Genomic DNA, 24,373 nt, shown 5'->3' with positions numbered 1-24,373 from the left:
TTAGTACCGAGCATGCCCAGTGAGGATGCCCCGCCCCAAGCTGGGGAAAGGGACGGGACTTGGGGGAGGGGCCTTGGTTCCCTCACTCCCGACCCCAGAGGCGTAACCTTGAGCTGTGGAAGGAGTGGAGGGCGTGGAGTCATCCTGCACCACCCACCCAGGAGGCCGGTTGCTAAGTCACTTTAGTCGTGTGCGACTCTGTGACTCCGTAGACGGCAGCCCACCAGGCTCCCCCGTTCCTGGAATTCTCCAGGCAAGAGCACTGGAGTGGGTTGCCATTTCCTTCTCCAATGCATGAAAGTGAAAAGTGAAAGGGAAGTCGCTCAGTTGTGTCCGACTCTTCGCGACCCCATGGACTGCAGCCTACCAGGCTCCTCCATCCATGGGATTTTCCAGGCAAGAGTACTGGAGTGGGGTGCCATCGCCTTCTCCGGCCAGGAGGCCAGTGGAAGAGATCACAGTTTCGGTCTTGCCCAGCTGCTGTATAATTGGAAAGACTGCAGCTTTGATTTCTCTTTAGGTCAGAACCCTCCAGACTACCTGATGAAAGCCTTAGTCGGTCCTGCCAAAGCACGTGGGCCCTTACTACCAACACTGAGGTACCACTTCAGGGAATTAGAGACCCAACGAAGAGGAGTCCAGTGAATTCCATATGAGAACTCTGTCTGGACTTAACTGGTGATCAAGTGGTTAAGAAACTGACTGCCAATGCAGGGGGACACGGGTATGATCCTTGGTCTGGGAAGATTCCACATGGCATGGAGTAACTAAGCCCATGCTACTGGACTCCCATTCCCTAGAGGCCCTGCTTGACAACAAGAGAAGCCCCCAGAAAGAGACGCCCACGCACTACAGCTAGAGAGAAGCCCATGCTCCCTGCAACTAGAGGAAGGTCCAATCTGTTTACTTTCCCTCTGACTTGAGGCTCTACACCCCAGAAAGCTCCTTCTTGTCATAGAGGAACAAAAACCCACTGAAACTAAAAAACCTGACTGTTGATTAGGGAGACTTTCAGAGAAAGATCCTGATCAACAGAAGGAAATGTAAAAAAGTAACAAATATATATTTCAATTAAATAGAGATCGGAGATCAGAAAGGAGAACTTACACATGACTTGCCATGGTTGTGGGTACCAAAATGCAATTCTCTGATGATCCTGAATAAACCTATCTTTGCTGGAAACACTATTTGGCAGTCTATTTGTTTCTGGCCAACAATGCATTTAAACTTTATATACTTCAAATAAAAAAATATTTTTATAATCCTTTAGTCAGTGTTAATAGAAGCAGGAAATCTTTGATAACTATAGTGGGCTGACTAGTTGCCCCAAAGATATCAAGTCTTAATCCCTGTTACCTGATTTGGAAAAAGGATTTTAAAATGAACCTGATGGGCTCAAAGTCCTGTCCTAAGAGATGGCACTTATAAGTGTCCTTATAAGAGAAAGGCAGAGGGAGATTTTACACACACACACACACACACACACACACACACAAGAACAATACGTGAAGATGGAGGCAGAGGTTGGAGTAATGCATACACAAGCCAACAAATGCTGGCAGTCACCAGAAACTGGAAAAGACAAAGAATGGATTCTCACCTAGAGCCTTTAAAGAGACAGTAGTCCTGCTGACACCTTGATTTTGGACTTACGGTCTTAAGAACTGTGAGTGAATATATGTGTTGCTTTTAAAAAAAAATATGTATTTATTTATTTTGTCTGCATCAGGTCTTCCACTGTGGGATCTTTCCCCAGAGCACATGGGATCTTAGTTCCCCAACCAGGGATCAAAACTGTGTCCCTGCATTACAAGGTGGATTCTTAACCACTGGACCACCAGAAAAGTCCCCAGTCATCTGTTGCTTTAAGCTACCAAGTTTGTGGTAATTTTCTAGAGCATCTTCAGGAACCAATACAAATATTAAAACATAATTGATGATTTTATAGAAGTAAAGGCAAGACAAATATATTTTATGGAATAAACATGTAATGTTAATTATGTATATCTTTATTTCATTACTTATCCAAACATCACATGCCTGCTAAGTTGCTTCAATTGTGTCCAACTCTTTGCAACACTATGGACTGTAGCCTACCAGGTCCCTCTGTCCATAGTGTTCGCCAGGCAAGAATACTGGAGTGGGTTCCCATGCCCTCCTTCAGGGGATCTTCGTGACCCAAGGATCAAACCTTCGTCTCTATGTCTCTTGCATTGGCAGGTGGGTTCTTTACCACTAGTGCCACCTTGGAAGCCCTCTCCAAACATTACTAGCCTTTCCAATGCCCACTAAGTTATTTTAATTAATTATTCTGATGACTGCTGCTGCTGCTACACTTATATAAACATATAGTTTAACACACATTTTTGCTCTGAAGATGTATTTCTCAAAGAAGTATTATAGAATGTATTTCACAACCCTGCAAATGTTATAGGCAGACTTCAGTGTGATTGTCCTTTTACAGTTTGGAACAAGGTACCTTCCAGTCTCCCTGTCTTCTGAATTCCAGTTTTGGATCTGAAGACACTTCTCTTATCCATGTGATCAATGTAACATGTACTTTCATGTATTAAAATGGTAATCACTTCACATACAAAAAAAAGATAGCCACTTTACATAAAAAAACACACAGATTAATGGAACAGAACTGAGAACCAAGAAATAAACCCATGTATACAGTTAATTCACAACAGAGGAGCCAAGAAGATACAATAGAGAGGATAAATGGTGTTGGGGAAAATGGACAGCCACGTACAAAACAATGAAAGTAGACCACTATCTTACACCACACACAAAAATTGACTCAAAATGGCTTAAAGGCTTGAATTTAAGACCTGAAACTGTAAAATTCCTGGGAGAAAGTAAAAGCGGTAAATCGACTGACATCGTTTCCCTCCTAGCTCAGTTGGTAAAGAATCTGCCTACAATGCAGGAGACCTGGGTTTGATTCCTGCATTGGGAAGATGCCCTGGAAAAGGAAATGGCAACCCACTCCTGTATTCTTGCCTGGAGAAACCCATGGACAGAGGACTCTGGCAGGCTACAGTCCATGGGGTCACAAAAGTCGGACACGACTTAGTGACTAAACCACCACTACCACCACTGACATTGGTCTTAGCAATATTTTGTGGTTCTGACTCCAAAAGCAAAAGAAACAAATGCAACAATAAATAAATAGGATTACATCAAACTAGAAAGCTTACACACAGTGAAGGAGACCATCATCAAAATGAAGAGGCAACCTACTGGATGGGAAAACATATTTACAAACCATATACTTGACAAAGGATTAATATGCAAAATGTATAAAGACTCATACAACTCAACAACAAAAAGCAAACCAATTTAAAAAAATAGGCAGAGGTCCTGAATACAGCTTTTTGCAAAGAAGACATACACATGGCCAACTGGCACATGAAAACATGTTCAGTATCACTAATCATCAGGGAACTGCAAATCAAAATGATAATGAGATATCAACCCATACCTCTTGAAATGGCTATTACCAAGAAGACAAGAAATAGCAAGTATTATAGAGGATGTGACGAAGAGGAAACCCTTGTGCACTATTGGTGGGAGTGTGAATTGGCGCGGCCACTATGGAAAAGAACGGGGAGATTCCCGAAAAATTGAAAATAGGACTACCATATGATTCAGATATTTCATTCTGGGTATTTATCCAAGAAACACTAAAACATTAATTTGAAAAGATATATAGACCCCCTATGTTCACTGCAGCATTATTTATAATCCCCAAAATACAGAAACAAGTGTCCATCAAATGGATGAATGGATAAACAAGATGTGATGTATATATAAATATATATATATAATTAGCATACCACTTGAATATTTAAAAAAAGGGAAATCTTCCCATTTGTGGCAACATGGATGGAACTTGAGGATATTATACTAAGTGAAGGCAGACAGAGAAAAACAAATATAAGATTTCACTCATATGCAGAATCTAAACAAAAAAATAAACACAAGAAAAACAATCTCATAGATGCAGAGAACTGATTGGTGTTTACCAGAGGGGAAAGAGGTTAAGGTGTGGGGGGAAGGGTTCAACTGCATGGTGACAGATGGTAATGACTTTGGGGGGTGATCACTTGGCAGAGTATACAGATGTCGAATTAAATACTGTATACCTGAGACATATAATGTTATATACCAGTTTTCCCTTAAACAAAAAAAATATATATCACTTTAGAGATATATCAGAGCCACAGACATCCTATCAACAGTTGTACACATATGGCATAGGGAGGGCTATTTCTTCTCAGGCTTATGGGAGAGAAATTGGGAAGGGCATCAAGTTCAGGGGCAAACTAATGGAAACAGAAGCGAGTGGGTTGAGAGAGCAGCAGCCCTCTTGGGGCTGTCACTAATGCTTCTTGAATCAGGCTGGCCTCAGAACCACCTTGGGACTTTGGAATCACCTATTTGGAATTGACCCTAATTAACTCAGAAGCTCTGGCAAGTGGGGAGACTCCTATTCTCAGGAGTTTTTAAAGGTCTCCAGGCGAGTCTAATAAGCCAGGGATAAGAACCATGAACTGGTGTGTACCACACATAGTGTGCTAGGCAGTTTCTTTAAGTTATGTTGTTGATACTTCTAACAACACAGAGAGACCGTTATTGTTTCCTTACAGACGAAGAAACTGAGTTTCAGAGAAGTCATGTGGCTTGTCTGAGGCCACATGACTAGTGATCTGAGGAACCAGGATGACTCCAACCTCTGTTCCTCAACAAAATATCACTGACTTGGATTCAGAGTGTAAATCTGTCAACCAGCTAGAAAGTGACACAAATTCCTTTAGAACTAAGATATTTGGCCACTTTAGGAGAAAATTGGGACATATGAGAGCCACTTTTGAGAATAACATCCCCAAAAACTTAGGGAAAGAATGGCCGTTCTGCCAATCACCAAACCTATTTACTCAATTAATGAAAATTTGTTTCACAGAATAGACCTTTGTAGCCATCCAATCAGTGTTAGCCTCTTGCTTCTGAAAGTCCTCCTGTCAGGGATGGATTCACTCAAATAAACACACCTCTGAGGGCCAACTAACCAACAAGAGTACCAACTAGGTAGTCATACCTCAGAAGACATCAATTCCTGATTCCTCAGAAAGTCTCCCAGACCCTGAACTCCACTCTGCCACAAACCCATTAAGATCAACACTCCGCTCTGCTGGGAGAGACTGTGCCTGGCCAGCACGACTTTCCCTCTGATGACATAGTTAAGATCACTTGAAAATCAAAATCAACCCTGAATATTCATTGGAAGGACTGATGCTGAAGCTGAAGTTCCAATACTTTGGCCACCACATGTGAAGCGTCAACCCGTTGGAGAAGACAATGATGCTGGGAAAGGTTGAAGGCAAATGAGACAGGGCCGGCAGACAATGAAATGGTTAGATAGCATCACCGACTTAATGGCCACAAACTTGGGCAAACTCCAGGACATAAGAACAGGGAAGCCTGCCTGGTGTGCTGTAGTCTGTAGGGCTGCAAAGAGGCCAACACGACTTAGCAGCTGAACAACAAAAATAAAAAAGGAGTTAACTGTGGTTCAGGCATTCAAAGCAAAGCCAGGTGGCCATTGTGGGTGTGGTTTCAGACATGTTCCTACATCAACAACGAATCTGAATGTTCTGACTGCATCAAACCAGCCACTTTCAAAAAATGATCAGAAGCAGCTACCAGATGCAATCATATGCCATAAGTTCCCCCTTGTAAATATGCCATCATTTTGGACCCCAATCAGTCCTTGCACCATTCTTGCCAGCTCCGATCCTAATATTTAACAACTTAGGCAACATTTCGATTTTTGCCTGTGTAAGTCTCCCCATTTTGTAGTCAACACAATTCACGTGCTTCTTGAATCTGTGTATCCCAAGCAATAGTCCTCAGTTTGGCTCAAATAAAACTCCTTCCTATTCCTACTGTAAACTGTTTATTATTTACATCAACCCCTCACTATATGTTATGACTGAATTGTGGTAGGCCTTCCAAATTCCTATGTTGAAGTCTTACCCGCAGTGAGAAGCCCCTCAAAATGTGATTGTATCTGGGGACAAGGTCTCTAAAGAATTAAAGTAAAATAAGGTCATGAGGGTGGGCCCTCATTCAAAGTGACTGATGTTCTGACAAAGGAAACCGTGAGACAGTCACCAACCAACCGCGCTGCTCTCTTCTCAGTGGTCACAGGTTTGTCTACGTCAGAGCCTGAACTTCTTCCTGGAAGAATTTCTGCCTCTTACATAGTGCTGTACCACAATCCTAACTCTTGAATTTTCTTTGATAAACGGAAGAACTTTTTTTAATTTAATCTTTTAAAACTTGGAATAACAATGGCATCATGGGGAGCTTTTGATATGTCATGAAGAATCAATTAATATGCTTAAGAGGCATTCTGGAAAAAAATTAGGAGACAGAACAGCACATAGACAACACTGGTTTCTTTTATTGAAAAAGTGAGGCCTCCCAAAAGACAAAACAAAACAATTTAAACTCCAAGACAGTCTAACAGACTTCGTAACATTCCCAACTCCTTGGGTTACTCTTTTGCTTTACTCAGCTTTACTTAATTTTCCAAATGAACTCCTCCTTATCCCCAGTTTTCACAAAAAATTTACATACTCTAGTAGATCCAATCAACTCTGTGAACAACAGGGAACCACATATACAGATTTTGGTAGAATAAAGGTACAGAGGCAGATAAACCACAAAGCTAATGCAGCTTAAGGTTTATGGCCCCTCTCAAGGCTCTGGGTAGGGTCCTAACAATGTAGTCCTAACAACCTGATCCTCAGACTGCATAACATCTGCAAAAGTAATAAAAAAGTAGCTTAATGATTGCTTAGGGCTGGTGAGGGAACAGGGCGAGAGAGGACAGTGATGGCTAAAAGATACGGGGTTTCTTCTTGAGATGATGAAAATGTTCTAAAATTAACTGTGGTGATGGTTGCACGTGTGAATATACTAAAAACCACTGAATTGTATACCTCAAATGGGTAAACTATATGGTATGTGAAATATATCTTAATACAACTTAAAAAAAAATGTTACCTTCAGTATTTCCTTGGTGGTTGAGATTAGGACTCAGCACTTCCATTTTAGGCAGCATGGGTTCAATCCTTGTTTAGGGAACTAAGATCCCACAAGCTGCAGTCAAAAAAGGAAGACACTGTCATGTCAATTAGTTAGCTTCAATCTTTCACTCAGATACACTTCCTCTCTAAGCAGGTAGTTCTAGAGTGGCTGTGGGAATCTGGGGAATCCAGGAAACTGAGATGGGGACGTGTTTAACTTTGGTTTAGTGAGATAGATTTATAGAGTATGCAGTCATTTCTGTGGCTATTGCTAACCACTTCAGTGTAGGAATGGCTTCCAAGAATATTCCTACAGCCTCGGTACTGACCTACTGTGAAAAAATGAAGGCTGGCAATCTTAGAATGAAATGAATGAATGAGTTCTGTGCTGCTCAACACCAGAAGTAGGTGGATAATGGAAGAAAAACAAGATTTGAAGTGCACACAACCAGAAGCTATGTAAAATTCTTCCAGTAATCAGACTAACGTAAAATTGTGAGAAGATTCAATCCTCATCAATTCCTGGCCAAAACGGAAATCCACTCCTATCAGGAATATACTTGATTTTCACACTGAGAATGGGTATCACTATAAATCCATCATAATTTTTTTAATGATTTATTTTAAATTGGAGGATAATTTCTTTACAATGTTGTGTTGGTTTCTGCCATACATCAACATGAATCAGCCATAGGTATACATATCTTCCCTCCCTCTTGAACCCCCTTCTCACCCCTCTTTTTTGATGGGAACCACAGAATACAAAATTTATGTGCTGGTGGGCCACAAACCTGTTGGAATACTATGAATAGTGTATATGTCCATGGGAGAAGTTTATGCATTCCTACCATCAATAATAAAAAAGACTTTGTTCAACCATGCAGGAATAATGAATTCTCTCCCTATTCAGTCTTAGGAAATATTACAAAAATTATGGTTCTATGAAGAGGTAATCAAAAGATTACAGCCAAGAAAAAAAAATTTAATTTCAGTCAGAACATGTAAGGAAAAATTATTATAAAGACTTTTGTCAATTAATTATTTTATTTTTCTGCATTTTCTTATTCATTGATTAGGGTCTCTTTTCCCAATGTAAATAATTTACTTTTGTGTAATACCAAAAAAAAGGTAAAAACAAACAAAAACCAGTCAAACAAAAAAGCAATTACATCGGAAAATGGCTAGGACATGAAGTCACATTTGTATAATAGTTAAAACTACCCTCAAGAATCAAGTAGAGGGCTATAATTAAGGATTTTCACCAACTTCAAGAAAACAGATAAAGGAATAAGATATTTAAAGCAGGTTATAATGCTGGACCTGTACCAATTGATTCAATTAACTGTTAGACTCCTCTAAGATGGGAAAAAAAAAGTTTATGAATGATGGGATTTAAAAAAAAGATTTAAATAAAGCTTCTATGTAAAATTTAAAAATAAAAAATATACTACATAAAGTAAGTTCAAAGTCTTTTTGTTAAGGTTGGATTAACCTAAAGATTCAAAATCATGAAATAAATAAAGATTTTTAAAAAATAAGATTTTAAAAAGACTTTAAGAAAGTTTCGGCCAATATCCTACAGTAGACCCAAGATAAAGGGAGCCTAATATCCTCTTTTACAAATGGGCTCAAGCATGAATTATTGAATTCAATCAGAAATAATACATGAAAAAATAATAATACATGAAATTGCCAGTTAAAAAAAATTCAATGTATAGTTATTAACTTCCAGACAGAAAGTAAACAAGGGAGAAATACATATAATTTGTCTCTCTGTATAAAAGAATAAAATGAGGCTTTCTTCTTTAAGACTTGTGAGTCTACATATAAAGATAATGGAACATATTACAAGCAGAAGGCCCTTTCAAAGAAACACTCATCCACATTGCCTTAAAAAAAAAAAAAGTGTCCAAAATCAGCCCAATGACACCACTTCAAGAGATATCAGCACCAAACAATATTGTGTCCTTCCTCTAACTCCCAGGGAGAATTGTCTGTAATAATGGGACAATAATTCTTGTTGATATAATGCCACCTTATCTACCTCATTCCCGACTGTAGAATATAAAATCTTGTAGTGAACAATTTTAAAGTTAGCTGAAAAGCAAAAAGGAAAGCAAGTTCACTATTTTTAAGAAAAAAAGAGGATGTCAGTGTGTGGGGGGAAAGATAATAAAAGATAAAGTGTTTTTGAGGGTATAAAGAGCTTGAAGGGAAATGAACTTTCGCATTGGTTTAAGAGCAGCATTCAAGTAGTAAGAATCTCTAATAAGCCTATGTCCTAAGCTATGACTGATTTTTTGGAATCATTATTAGAATTATTTCTTTATTCTATGGGACACGACACCTACAATTTCAGGATTTGCTCCCAGACAGAATGTACTGTAGCTCTTATGGAGGATCAGACTATAGCTGATTTAGATATTAGAATACCAAGACTATAGATAAATCTCTATAGATAATATAGGACAAACACAGGAAGATTATCAGCACATTAGAGTCCAGTTTGATTATTCCTAGAAAATTATAAATCTTCATTTTCGTACAAATATTGAAAATGTTAAATCTGTGCTTCAGGGGCATTATCTCAATAACACAGCACATACTGAAGAACCACTGCCAGAAAGAGCATATCCTTTAATTCAGTAGCCAATGCTTAGGCTCTTTGCTTCAGAGAAATTACAGGAGCCAACTGGTCAAAAAACCTTATACAGTTAGAGCTAAGGTAACAAGAAGAAAGAAAAAGGGCACCAACATGATAAAGGAGCTCCAGCTTGTCCCCATAAATAATGAAAATGACTCCAGGGAAATGGGAGGTGCTCTGGGGCTGTTTGCCAATTTTGCAGACTGCGAGGTAAACAGAGAAAGAGATAAACCAAAGAACAAAACCCATGGAAAGGTTAGAGAAAAGCAGTAACAAGGAACAGAAGGGGAGTGGGGGTGGCGAGTTTGAGGGAGACTGGTACCTATCCTTGTGACCTATCCCTTGGAAAAGAGAAGAGGCCAGGGAGGTGAAGAGGATCAAATCACTCTCCTAGGAACCCCAGCAGGCAGAGGTGTAATCCCAGGACCTGGGCCTTCTAGTGGCCCAGGGCAGCCTGCAGCTGACACCCCTGGGTTAGGCATTCCCTCCCTGGAGAAGCACCAGGTGAGTCAAACTAACTCACCATCAAAATGGCGGCCTGACACAAGCTCTTCCTGCACTGGAAAACACAGCTGGTGTAACCTGAGGAGCGACACGTATGCTGCTGCTGCTACTAAGTCGCTTCAGTTGTGTCCGACTCTGTGCGACCCCAGAGATGGCAGCCCACCAGGCTCCCCCATCCCTGGGATTCTCCAGGCGAGAACACTGGAGTGGGTTGCCATTTCCTTCTCCAATGCATGAAAGTGAAAAGTCAAAGTGAAGTCACTCAGTTGTGTCTGACTCTTAGCGACCCCATGGACTGCAGCCTACCAGGCTCCTCCATCCATGGGATTTTCCAGGCAGGAGTACTGGAGTGGGGTGCCATTGCCTTCTCCAAGGGACATATATAGGTGAAAGCAAAGAACACTCGTTTTTTGGTGAAGCCCATGGGATCACATCCAGGGGCTAAGGGAAGAAGGCCAGAGGGTGCCTCTTCTGTCCAAGAAATGCATAAGTTCAGAGGGCTCAGCACAGCCCTTTAGTTTGAAGAAGCAGAAGATAGGAAGCTGAGAGCAAGGAAAAGAGGAAAAAGCTTCCTTTCAAACTGGTGTACACCTTAAAACTCAAGCATGTGGCCCCTACACTCTTACCACCCTGCTGGACTCCTATGGTGGGAAGCAGGGAGCTTTTAAGCTCATTCTAATTTATGTCCAGCCAGGCTTATACCAACACCGGAATCAATCCCAGTTAGAAAATATATGATTCTTTTGTCTTTGCAGAGAGGAGCTCTTAAAAAAAGAGTAAAAAGCAATTAAAATCACAAAGGAAGAGATCAATAGATGATTTCATGATAATTTAAAACTTCGATGAGAAAAATTAAGTTAAAGGGCCATCTGGAAAAAATATAGACAAATATGATAAAAATTAACATTCTATCACACAAGTAGCTCATTTATATTAAAATATCCAAAGACAATACATAAAAAAATGGGGAAAAGGTATAAACTGATCATTGACAAAGCAGAAATGCAAATGGCTAATAAACATAAACAATGTTGAAAAAAAGGCATGTTTAATGAAGATAGGTAAATATTCTGATTAAAAAATTATAATCACCTACGCTGGCCAGCGAATGGGAACATTAACTGAAGCTAGAAGTGTGAATCAATACAACCTCTCTGGAAAGCAGTAAGTCATTGTATATCAAACCTTTTGACCTGGTAATTCTAGGCTTTATCATAAGGAAATAAAAGATATAGACTATGTTCATTAGAGCATTATTTATAATTAGCAAAACGGAAATAACCTGAATGTCTAACAGTAAGAAGCTAAGTATATCCATATTATGAAGCCATTAATTTTGATAAAAAGTATGTAATGTGTTAAAAAGGTGATAAAATTGAACATACAATATACCAATTATATAGAAAAGTACAGAAAATAAGAATATAAGGGAAGATACCAGAAAATTAAGTGTTTAATCTCAGGTTTTGTATCTTAAAGTATTTTCCACTCACTGGAGTATGACTATCACTATTACTGGAACCAAACCAAATGGACCCGAGGCCTGGCCATGTCCTGACCATCTTTGGTGTGGTAGCTCCTGGCTGCCGCTTCAGCCGAGTACACAGCTCCACCAAGGTCTGCAACTTGGTCTGTTCCCACCTCTAGGCTGATTCAGCAGGCCTGTCTGTTTTTATCTTGGAATCTTCCGGTCTAACCAGTCTCATGGACATACCATCCTATTAACTCTGCATTAAATTGTGGAAAACTATTAATATGGTAAAAAAAAAAAAAAAAAAAAAAGCAACTGTAGAAATCTGTCTACCAAATAACTAGCTTTGGTTTAAGGAATAAATAAGCAGTTAGCAATGCCTGACGAGGGGCCACCTGTCATATGAATTATTCAGCACAGGGCTGCTCAAGTCGCAGCCCACAGACTGTGGCCACTGGCAGCAGGCTAAGTACAGAAAGTGAATAAGCAGTGGTTCAATGCTGCAACATCTTCACTGTGTTTTAGAAAGTACTGGTCTCCAATGGAAAGAAGGGTAACCAAAAACCTTGACCCTTCACCACAGGTGGACACAATGACTAAAACGTTTCACCTCATCCATCTTACTCTAAACAAATCCAATTATAGGACATCAAAGAAAAAATGTTTACACTACCTTCTACGTTTGATTTCAGAGATGCTGATCTTAATGCTAGAATGTTATCTTAAGCAGTTTTTTTTTTAATTTCTCAAGATCACAACTTCATGAGTTAATAGCTTTAGGAACTGACCAGTTGGGTTTACTAACTTCTGCACATGCTCTTGGACCAAGGCCACCCTGTGTCTGCTGGCATCTGCCCCAGCCTTCTCCAAGGCCTCCCCATTTACCCTTCTCTTCAGCCTGAAAACATCCTGAAGGTATTCTCATACCAAAAAATATGTTTCCCCCAGTTCTGTCACTTGTTGCTTTCTCTCCATCCCTTCACTGTCCTCGATGACTACCACTTGGACTCTACTGTGGGCTCTCAACTGACTTCCCTGCCACCCAAGAGCTGGCAGAATGATCTTCTTGAAACATGATCCGACCCGGCTGCTCCTCTAATTAAGGTTACCGGACAGCCCTCCATCACCAATGGGATGTCAAAGCTCCTAAACAGGACAAACAAGTTCTTCTGTGACCCAATCCCTCCTAGCTTCCCCACACCACAGCCCAAGACCATCCATTTAACAATCCCAACTTTGCCTCTTAAAATCCAATAGCATCGAACATGCTGCCATTAACTCAACATCTCCTTTTGCTCCCTTGCGTCTGGAATAACTTATGCCTGGCTAACTTATTTATCCTCATTCTTTAAGACTTAGGGTATCTTTTTCAGGAAGCACTCATGATCAAATCATTAACATTTTGTCTGAGGTTAAGTGTCCCTCCTCTGCGCTCCTAATAGTATCCTGTCAATAAGAGTATCAGAGAACTTACCATTCTTCATTGACATGGTTTTCACGTTTGTCATTTAATCCTCAAGTGCAGGAACCTACAAAGTGAATGCTCCAACGTTTGTTGGCAGAAAGTCTAGACTCCAGATGGAACCAAAATAGACTAAAGTCTCAAATTCAGATGTTAGGCCTTGGTTTTTACAAAAACATGAATCGGAACTTATAGTACTGACACTGTTTGCTTTTATAAAGCTTTCTGAGGACTAATGGAGTGAAATGGGGAAAATGACCCTACTTGATTGGGCTTTCCTTGTGGCTCAGCTGGTAAAGAATTCACCCGTGATGTGGGAGACGTGGGTTCAATCCCTGGGTTGGGAAGATCCCCTGGAGAAGGGAATGGCTACCCGCTCCAGTATTCTTGCCTGGAGAATTCCATGGAGAGGAGCTTGGTAGGCTATAATCCATGGGGCTGCAAAGAGTCGGACACAACTGAGCAACTTTCATTTATTTACTTACTTTAATGATCAAAAATAAACTCCAAAATTGGAGGTAAACAAATACTTGGATAGAAGCTTTTATTGTCTATCCCTGACAGGACCGTACAGACCAAAAAAAAAAAAAACCGTAGAGGACTGATGACTGTCCTTTTATCACTTGTCGCTGATAACTTTATTCTGAGATATAAGCTAGCATGTCTGCAGGTAACATTTAAATGACTCTTCTTTCTCGTAAACTAACTTGATGACTCTTCTTTCTCATAAACTAACTCGATTCTGTCATGCTTGGTGTAACTCACTAGACCTAAAGTTAGGTATTTTTGGAAATTCTGATTTCCTGGTCACACACTTCGTTCACTTTACGGAGCTCTAGAGCTTGTTGCGAGAGTATCACGATCCCTACTTTTCCTGTTCCTTCACAGATGAACTCACTGTTCAGGATACAGCTTCTCCTCCTGGTCAGCTCCAGATTCAGGGTTTTCACAGGCCAGTTTATTTTGTATAGACACTGTCAAGAATCATTTTAGGTTTTCCTTTGTGATGACTGGTCTAAAACATATATATATATATCCTTTCCTTTCCCATGAGTAGTTCTTGAAAGTGTCCAATTCCTTGTAGAAACAGCATTTCACACCATGGCAAACTGTTTTAGAAACAAGACATACTAATACACCTAAGTCTTTATTTATTTGGCTCTAGGAAGAATTTGCATGAAAATGAGCCTATATGGCAAGTACAGCACCAGAGAGGTCCATCCTCTCTGCTCTACAGAGCCTCAGTGTTTAATACATACATGTGACGTTAGTAATAAAACCAGACAGTCCAGGAAGACAGGAGCCCTTTAAGGAAAATTCAGTTTAGAGTGACTTTTCAAATTGACCATTCTTTTTCATAGACTTAAATTCAAATAACAGATACATTCACAGGCCCAAATATTGGCATAGAATAAAATCATGGTTCATTTATTTTTCTGCATCTTAGAATTTTAGAAAGCATAAAATTAAATACGTTGAATGTAATAAATTCATCCATACAAGTGCAAGTCTTCAGCTATAATGCATTTTATGGCAGATTTATCATTTAAAAAATGTACCAGTAAATCAAAAAAGAGGGAGTATGTCCATTTAACTTTTATTGAAGTGTATGGAGGAGGTCTTCAGAAATCAAATATGAGCATGAAGATATGGTCAAACATAAAATCTATCAAATTCAGTGAAAAGTTGCTGACTTTAAATAGTAGTTGTAAGAATGACCAATATATATTCTTTGTTAACAACCCTTCACTCTACAGTAAAAAAAAGAAAACAAACATTCAGTAAACATTCTTTCCTAAGGTAGTTTCCCTTATATAATCAGTGATTTCTCCATTTCTTTGTATACACAAATTTGTTGAACATACCAATCAGTGGTTCTCACAATTGAAAAATAAAAGCACACAAAAGTTTACACTCTTGTACAGGTAAATAAAAGATCACCTTGAATTAAACTGGATCTCCTTAAGGGTGTAGTATAGTTTCAGTTTCATTACCTATTACATAATTAGTTTCTTACATACAAATATTGACATATTTGGCTTGTGCTTCAAAGCCTTTGTGTCTATGATGTCCACGTCAACGCAGCTCATAATTTGAAGTCACTGGGGAGTTCTTTACTGCTGCTAGGTTTGACCTGATCATGCATTAGAGTCTCCTCAGCACCAGCTGTGGCACTGCACATCTCCGAGGAATCATCGGCGTCAGGGTCCAAGCCTTCAGGACAGGGAAGTTTGAGCAGCTCTTCTCGGAGCTGAGCAGTGTGACGCTGTGCAGGGGAGAAGGAGTGATGTTAGAATTCCAAATACTAGGACTAGCACAACATCACTGAAGGGAGGCAATGAGTTTAAAACTAATCCAAAGAATTGGGTCTACCAATATTTATTGTGGATCTTCCTTAAGCTAGCTACTCTAACAGGCAAGTGAACAAAACTGGCACAAATCTCTATCTCAAAATATCTGATGTTGCTGATAAGCCCTAAGTACCTGAGTAGCATGACCACAGACTCTACCAATGCCCCGACCTCTGTAACAGAAACTGCATTATTAATGGCTTAGAGGACACCAGTCATTTGCAATATATAGTTTCAAGTTAAAGAGAATATCTTGACTTGTGATACATGCTGCCTCTGCCTTAAATATTTTTGAGACAAGCAGTCCATAAATTAAAATAAACCCACTGCTATTTTAAAGAATGAAAACAGCATTTCTCAGGTACTAGGCCTTATACAGAACACTTGAAATGTTTCATACTCATTATCTCATGTCATGCTTGGAATACACCTTAGAAATAATTTCATCATCAGAATTTTTGAAAATGTAAACAAATGAAAAAAGAAGATCTAGAGAGAGTACCTAACTTTGTATTACCTATACTGCCATTTATGGAAGGATATAGAGATGTTAATAGAGAGTGGTTGGTTGTTTACAAACATTAAGCTTTAATTTATAACTTTCTAGTGAGAGACAAAGGATCTCAAATCTCACACTAAGGACTTTGAAAATTAGGCATGTCAATAGCTGATGCTGAAAATTAACCAGCATTCCTAGAACAAGGCACTGTGTTCAGCAGTAATAATGTAAAAAGCAAGGAGTAAAATAAGGAAGATACAGCTGGATAGAGACCGACTATACAATGCCATTTTCTCTAAGGGACTTGAGCATTTGTGGATCTTGGTATTTGCAGGGGATCTTGGAACTAACCCCTGTGGATACAGAGGACCAATTACATGATCTCTGACTTAAAAGAGCCTACATTTTGGCTGGAAGTTTACATAAATAAGCAAGATAAAACAACTGTACATTTGTAGCCATTTGTAAGGCTTCAAAATATATTTACATACTGGCAACTTAAAATTTTTCTAGCCCCAATTTCCCTTCTACCGTGAACAATAGGAGAAAACATTAACTAAAGAATAAAAAACAAAATTGACAATTATTATTATTATTATTGACAACTGAGGCCCAGTTAAGGTGGGAATACTATGCCTTTATTGTGAAATTAAACAGAACAGCTGCATACTTTTCTCAATTAGCATTCAGCAGCAAAAGTATATCTCAGATGATGAAAATGTAGGCTGATTCAGAGATAGAGACTTTTAAATCAGGATGACACAGAAACAAAAGACAATGAGAATCTGAGATAAAAGCAAGATACCAACTGAAGCAACAAAGCCAAAGTTGCTTTGGCTGGAATTTAGCCATTGAGTTTTTGTGTCAGGGAAAGACATATCTAAACACACTTGGGAAGATATCGATCTGGTTATGTGCTACAGAAAAAACTGTAAGGGTGGGAATGAAGGAGAGGAAGACTGAGCTCTGAGCACTGAACAGAAAAATGGGGAGAGAAATTTCTGTATGAAGGCAGCACTGACAGGACCCAGCACTGAACAGATAGGTGTACTAGATGAAGGGGAATATAAATGTAATCTGAGGATTTTAAGACAGAGGAAAGTGTTTAAAATTAAGTAAATACAGAAAGTCAGAAAGACAGGATATCCAAGTAATATGCCAGTAATATAACTTTGAGAAAGCTAAGAGCAGACAACTTTTAAAAGTTTGCACTAGAAAAAACAAGTGGAAAGACCGTCCACAGATGAAAAGTACAGGGGGAAACACAAACACTAGATCAGTGTTATGAGTGTTTTTAATAGGTAGGTATGGTGTTACAAGAGATTATACTGAAATCATCCAATTTAAAAGTCAAGGCAGGTTCCATGAAGCGAAATTTAAGATGAAAACTGAATGGAAGTGAGCCAGCACAGCAGGTGAAAAGCAACATCTGTAAAAGCCTGAAGCGGGGATGAGGGCTGTAGACAGGAAGCCAGGGTCACTGGCTTTGACAACCACAGAGTTGATAACTTTCACAGAACGGAAATTCAACTGCAAAACGCTCTTTAGCGAGAGGGTCATTTAAAAACAGAGGCAAAAGTATTAACAGCTCTAGTTTGGTAGTAAAAAGGCAAAAACATTTTTATAAATGGGGCAAGAGAAAACTATCTTAGGAAGATGCAGATGTTAAGAAACAGTTTTCTTTTTAAAGGTTTTATATAAAATGGAAAATCTCAAATATACACAGAAGTAGGCAGAATATAAAAAAGAACTTCCATGAGTCTACTTCAACACTTATCAACTCATGGCTAGTCTTCCTTCATCTATATTCCCACCACTTTTCTCATTTTATTTTGAAGCAAGCCTCAGATATCACATGGTTTTACATTCATAAATATTTCTGTGTGTAACCTGAAAAAACAGGAATATTTAAAAAATTCACCAATAAAAAACTAATAATCCCTTATCATCATCATCATCTAATCATTTTAAGTGAAGATACTTTTAAAGTTAGAAGGAAAGGAGCCAGTAGAGATAACCGTTATCAATGGAGGATAAAAGGAACAGAGGCGAGCAGGTATCCCAAGGCAGGGAAGAAAGAGTGGCTGTTGAAGCTATGATTCCCACATCAAAAAAAAAAAATCCACTCACTCCCAAACCATCACGTTCTACATTTCCATTCTGTGAACACTCCAAGTTGAAATCAACAGCTCGCTTCCCCGCAAACAGGTTTGTATCACAGACACTAACTACCACACCCATCAGCTGTCAGGGGCTCTACAATCTCCCTCACTACTCCAAGTAACAAAATCCTGCAAAGGAAGAGGCCTAGAGGAACACAGTGCACAGCGTCTCCCCATCATCTTCATACAACTCTATGGGGCTCTGCTGGCTCACTTCCTATACTCACTTTTAATTTTAGGAACTGTCAATTCATTGTCAAAAGGAATGCATCTTTTCTGTAGACTTTTGGGGAGCCTCTGAACTTAATACATTTACTGTTTCTTGCTAGTGGTCATAGTTCTGTCAGGGAACATATACCTCTTCTTTTAAAGCCACCAGCAAGGCTTCTGTGAGGGAGGGTTACTCACCTTGAGAGCTGCTGCATGGTGAGACATGGTCCTGCCAACCCGCTTGTCACTGCTGTACTGCTGGATGTCAGCAATCCACTCCTCACACTGGGCCATGATCTCCACTCTTTTCAAGTAAAAGTGTTTATGTATAACCTTAAGAGTAAACCACGCCAGAGGACAAAAGGTGATCAAGTCAGAATTTAAAAGACAACATATGTGGCATTACAAAGAAATAAAATTTAAAAGATATGGCAATTTTTTTTTTTTTTTTGGTCTCCAGAGAACTCAGTGTGGTGAACTGTACATTATTATTGATAACGTGGAAGAATCAGGATTATGGCATCAGATGACATGTGTTGAAACAGCCAGGTTCTAGAGCAAAAAATAATGTCCTATCCCACTCAGACATTTCATTAGTTAATCTTATCCAGAGAACGTTAAGATATCTAGAACACAACAGAATCAGAAGTAAATGTAAATAAATGAATAACTAGGAGAAAAAGTACTGAAAACAGAAAAACTGTCAATTTCTATCTTTCAAAGAGAACTCAAACAACATCTGGATGGGTAAAGAGATTCTAAATCACTGGTATTTGCATAAAAATCAGAACCTAGCCCTAAAATACGCACTATTAATTTTGTCTTCTGGTTAACTTATGAACAAGATTTTATTTTATGAAGCTTATCTCCATGTGATAAATATACTTTACATTTCACTTTTTTAAACTTCTCTTTTTGGAAAACTGAGCAAAATTTCTGTGTACGTAGTAAGTCTGTTTTTGACAAATTTAAACTAGAAAATAGGTCATTTGGGAATTATTATTCTGTATTGTGGGTGAGCTACTTACTACACTGCCCAATGAGCTTGTCTCCCCTAAAGAAAAGACAACACCTACAACAGAAAAGTCATTAGGAAAGCCTGGGAATGGATGTAAAACACCAATAAGTTATTGAGTTTGATGCAAACAAGGATACAAAATGAGTAAGAAACAACCTAACATGAAGAGCCACGATAAGCACAGAACAAGATTCAATGGATAGACTGAATGTAGTATGTGAGTAAAAGAATGAAGCCACAAGTGGCTACGGTCTGGGGTTTAAATGGTGCTTTTACTGAAAGACGAAAGGAAGAATCAAAGTGCAGTTTTACAGTGTTTAGGTTTGAGGTGGTTATTATATACTCTGGTAGACTTGTCAAGTGGTTTATATATCTGGATACATTATTTGAGTCTTAAGGACACTGAGAAATTAGTTGATGATACAAACAGGAGGAACATTAAGTTTCTCATGGGCAGGAACTGAGTTTTGTTTTTCCTCGGGTTCAGAGTACCTTAGTGCAATAGATGTTGGCTGCAAAATGAGTTGCTTAATATAAGTAACCCAAGTTTGAAAAGGGACAGAACACTATGCTTACGAGTATAAAGAAATGCATGTTTGTATTTCCTGTAATATTAGGAAAAGTAATAATTATCCACAGCCTTGAATACAAGCCTTTACAAAAATAAAATACGCAACTTTGTCAAAGTGCAAATTCATTTAGTAACAATAGAAGGAGAAACATTTTTTACACTCCTTCAATAGATTCAATGATGCCACTTGTTAACTTCGTATATATAGCTACATAGTAATAACACAATATTTGCTTAACAAAATTAACGATCAATTTAAAAATATTACAGGATCTTTAAAAATTTTAAATATCTTTGAAGATATTAAAGATCAATTTTCTGTCAGGTAAATATGCCAATTTTTCCTCTAAAGTATTGTGGTTTCTAGTACAATCTAAGAACAAAAATGTTTCATGACAGAGTTATAGTGTTAAGATATGATAAAGTAATCTGATATGACACGTGAAAAATATAATCATATTTTAGGCAGACTAAAGAGAGATGACTAAGCCCAGGAAAAGAGCCACACTTCAGGATGTGGTAGAATAAAAGCATGTCACAGCATCAAGACAGGTTTCAGAAAGTAATCCAACTTTTTCCTAAAGAAAATAAATTATCTTTTTCTACAATGTTGACTCACAGATATTAGTATAAGGGCAAAGTTTCTATCTGCAAGATAACTAGAAAAGTTATCTCGCCGCCGCTGCTGGTCAGCTGCTAAGTCATGTTCAACTGTTTGCCGCCCCATGGACTGTAGCCCACCAGGCTTCTCTGCCCATGGGATTTCCCAGGCAAGAATACAGGAATGGGTTGCCATCTCCTTTTCCAAGAAAAATATCTTAACCTCTAACTGTCCAAAAACATAGTCAGATGTCTTTTAGGAAGTAATGGTTTAAAAAATCCATCTGTACTATACTACTACTGATTTTTAATGATTAAAGACAATAGTAAATACAGCACAGATACACTAAGTATAAACGCAAGCATGATACTAATAAACTATATTATATAGTGTCTTTAAAAAAGTATTTCATTAATTTTATTAAACATACTTCTTTAAAACATGGTGAAGGGTTTCTGATTTGTTCTAGCATTGCCCACTTAACCGTTGCTTGTCGAATGTTTCCGTCATATTCCCGAGAACTCTGTGTGCCACTGGGAGTGCCTCTAGACCGTTCATATCCTGGTTCATTAAAATAAGGCTCCGCTACTAATATAAGGGACTGAACAGACACCAACACCTGACAAACAAAGAAACAAAAACCAGTTACGACAGGACATTTTACTGCCGGTGAACTAATACCTTCCTTCATCAACTGGAGTCCCTTTGAGTAAATGCTTCCACATAATTTTATTACCATGAAGTCGACGTTAATAACTGACACCGAAATACTTCATTAAAGCAAAGGTACAACAGAATCTTATATAATTTTTATATATCATATGTTTTACATTCTTGAATCCTTCCTAAAACTCCTGAAAAAACACTTGCTTATAAACATCTCATATCAATTTAGACATCATTTTGCTCAAATTGTCCTTAAAGAGCATAACACTAACAATGTACTCGTAACAATACTCACTCGTAAGGAAAACTACATGAGGCAGTCTCTATTTCAATTCCAAGGAAAATTGACTTTCACAGTTATCACAAAAATCTTCTTACTAGACCCTTCACTGGCAAGATGATATGGTTCTAAGACCACCTCTGATTCCCTACTTATACACCAGGTTTGTTTTTCTAGATATAATCAATACTTAGAGGTCATTATTATTAATACAATACTCCTTGCTAATATATAACTAGCTAATATGAAATCTTTGAAGGCAGGAAAATATTAGCTACAATCTGCCCACTTCATAAATTAAAAAGGATTAACATTTTCATTAGGAAAGATGATTAAGCGAAGTCAAGGATATGCACCTTAGAAAAGGGATAGATATTCTTAAAAACTGTTAAAAATTGGAAACTTGAACCGGAAATATATGACCTATGAATAAATAAGGTGAAATATGAACTGAGGTAACCACGTTATTGAGGTCAAGGTCAACTAGAGAAAAAAATTTAACGTGTATTAATTTCGAGGCAAAGATCTCATAATTTTTAAACTTACTGAAACTAAATATAATACTGAAGGAAAGTGATTTCCCTTGGCTATATACTTCCCCTCAACTCAAATCTGATACTTCTGAAATAATCTTCCAGGGAATATTTATTATTTCCTTTCCTCTTCCCTTTTAAATAACCCTCCTCTTATATAAGTAGGGTATATCCTTATTTTCTACAAAAGCAGAGAAGAAATTTTGTAACATAGGATTCAGTTACTTACTTAACCTCACATTCTTTGAGGCAAAATATGGTTTTATAAACTCAGGGAGCTGGAGATTCAAACAATTTATAAACTACTTCAGATTCATACCACATTTGGTTTTTTAAAACAGCTAAACTATATAAAGGAAAAAAATAGATGTTTTGTGTATAGAACAAAGAAAACTAGAGATATAAATTTGGGTATAACATTTTCTGCTAAAAAACTGAATTATAACATTTGCATTTTATAACACAATAGCAGAGATCAATATTTCTGGAATTAAATTCAAAGAGTAATTGATAACATGTGGTCTTTTATCACCGGGTGACATTATCTACTTTTAATGGGCATCTTCTATTCATGTTTTTTAACATATACCTTTTAGGAGATTACATAAATGCTGCTTCATTTTTCTTCAGTGAACCAAGCTATTTAGGAGTCAAAATATTCGTTTTATGGAATTTCTGGAGTCTTAAATTATCTCACAGATTTACTCATTTTATTTCACAGCACACTTTACTGTAGCCCAAAAAGCACTCCCATGAAAAAACAGTAAATAAATGCTTGAGAAGAAGAATTTCTCTTTTTTAAGGGTTTGATTTTCAATATTTGAAATTAATGATTTCTCTAACTCTGAGAAACAGTATGTTATGAAGTGAGAGAGACCAAGACAGGCAGAATAACTTCATCCCCTCAGAATCCTTATTTTGTAAAATAGAAACCATACCTACAACTGTGAGAACTAAATAAGGTATCGAGGGGTGTAAAACAGTAGGACTCATAAGTAAGTGTAATTAATATACAATAGCTATTCTTTCCTGGAGTAAAAATGACACCATGCATCCAGAAGACAGCAAAACAGAAAACAAAATCACTCTTACTCTAAAAACAATATATTTTAACTTAAGTTCAGTTCAGTCGCTCAGTCGTGTCCGACTCTTTGCGACCCCATGAATTGCAGCACGCCAGGCCTCCCTGTCCATCACCAACTCCCAGAGTTCACTCAGACTCACGTCCATCGAGTCCGTGATGCCATCCAGCCATCTCATCCTCTGTCGTCCCCTTCTCCTCCTGCCCCCAATCCCTCCCAGCATCAGAGTCTTTTCCAATGAGTCAATTCTTCACATGAGGTGGCCAAAGTACTGGAGTTTCAGCTTTAGCATCAGTCCTTCCAAAGAACACCCAGGGCTGATCTCCTTCAGAATGGACTGGTTGGATCTCCTTGCAGTCCAAGGGACTCTCAAGAGTCTTCTCCAACACCACAGTTCAAAAGCATCAATTCTTCGGCGCTCAGCTTTCTTCACAGTCCAACTCTCACATCCATACATGACTACTGGGAAAACCATAGCCTTGACTAGATGGACCTTTGTTGGCAAAGTAATGTCTCTGCTTTTGAATATGCTATCTAGGTTGGTCATAACTTTCCTTCTAAGGAGTAAGCGTCTTTTAATTTCATGTCTGCAATCAGCATCTGCAGTGATTTTGGAGCCCAAAAAAATAAAGTCTGACACTATTTCCTCATTTATTTGCCATGAAGTGATGGGACCAGATGCCATAATCTTAGTTTTCTGAAACTAAGAAAAACTTAGTTTTACCCATATTTTAACGTATGGGTATGCAAACAGGAGTCAGCATGAGCTCCATTTTGATCAACAAAACTTAAGAGCTTCCTGGATTAAACCAAGAAGTAAACAAACCCCAAAAATCCCAATATTCATCATAGCTATATCTGGTAAAGTGCTTTCTCAGAATGAGTCATTAATTAGCAGAAAAACATCTACTAGATACCATATTATGTACATAAATTATACTAAAGTTAATGTAATAATAAACAATATATTTTCATTCCATAGTGTAAGTTCACTGATTTTTAGTCAGTCCTCTGATATTTTCATGAAGAGTTAAAAAAAAAAAAACTTTTATTCATAGGCTGAATTTACTGTCCCTCTCCTCTTTAGCTTTATGTTAGTATCCACAAAATTGCATTATAACTTATTCAGAGGCTGACTAAATCAAGAATCATATAAGTGCTTCCTTTCATTAACTGTGTCAACCAAAAATTTTAACCTTGCTGTAACATCTGCTATTAG

The 24,373-nt window shown here is 38.2% G+C and overlaps 2 protein-coding genes across 9 annotated transcripts in view; both read right to left on the bottom strand.

Annotated features, from left to right (window-relative positions):
• Positions 1–11,054, bottom strand: part of TTC27 (tetratricopeptide repeat domain 27) — a 185,015-nt gene extending 173,961 nt beyond the window's left edge. Inside the window, exon 1 of the mRNA XM_010809874.4 lies at positions 7,078–11,054. Within this exon, the coding sequence (XP_010808176.2) occupies positions 7,078–7,135 (58 nt within the window). The 5' untranslated portion in view covers positions 7,136–11,054. The remainder of the gene's footprint in view (positions 1–7,077) is intronic.
• Positions 11,055–13,648: 2,594 nt separating this feature from the next.
• BIRC6 (baculoviral IAP repeat containing 6) overlaps positions 13,649–24,373 on the bottom strand; it is a 213,632-nt gene continuing 202,907 nt past the window's right edge. For 7 of the 8 annotated variants that reach the window (XM_024998841.2, XM_024998843.2, XM_024998842.2 and 4 more), the window contains 3 exons: positions 21,024–21,212; positions 18,602–18,736; positions 14,316–15,447 (listed from right to left, as the gene is read on the bottom strand). In XM_024998841.2, the coding sequence (XP_024854609.1) occupies positions 15,268–15,447; positions 18,602–18,736; positions 21,024–21,212 (504 nt within the window). In that variant the 3' untranslated portion in view covers positions 14,316–15,267. 8 annotated transcript variants of the gene reach the window in all.

This window comes from Bos taurus, chromosome 11, assembly GCF_002263795.3.
Source record: "Bos taurus isolate L1 Dominette 01449 registration number 42190680 breed Hereford chromosome 11, ARS-UCD2.0, whole genome shotgun sequence".
NCBI lineage: Eukaryota > Metazoa > Chordata > Mammalia > Artiodactyla > Bovidae > Bos > Bos taurus.
This window is presented reverse-complemented; position numbering and strand designations above follow the sequence as displayed.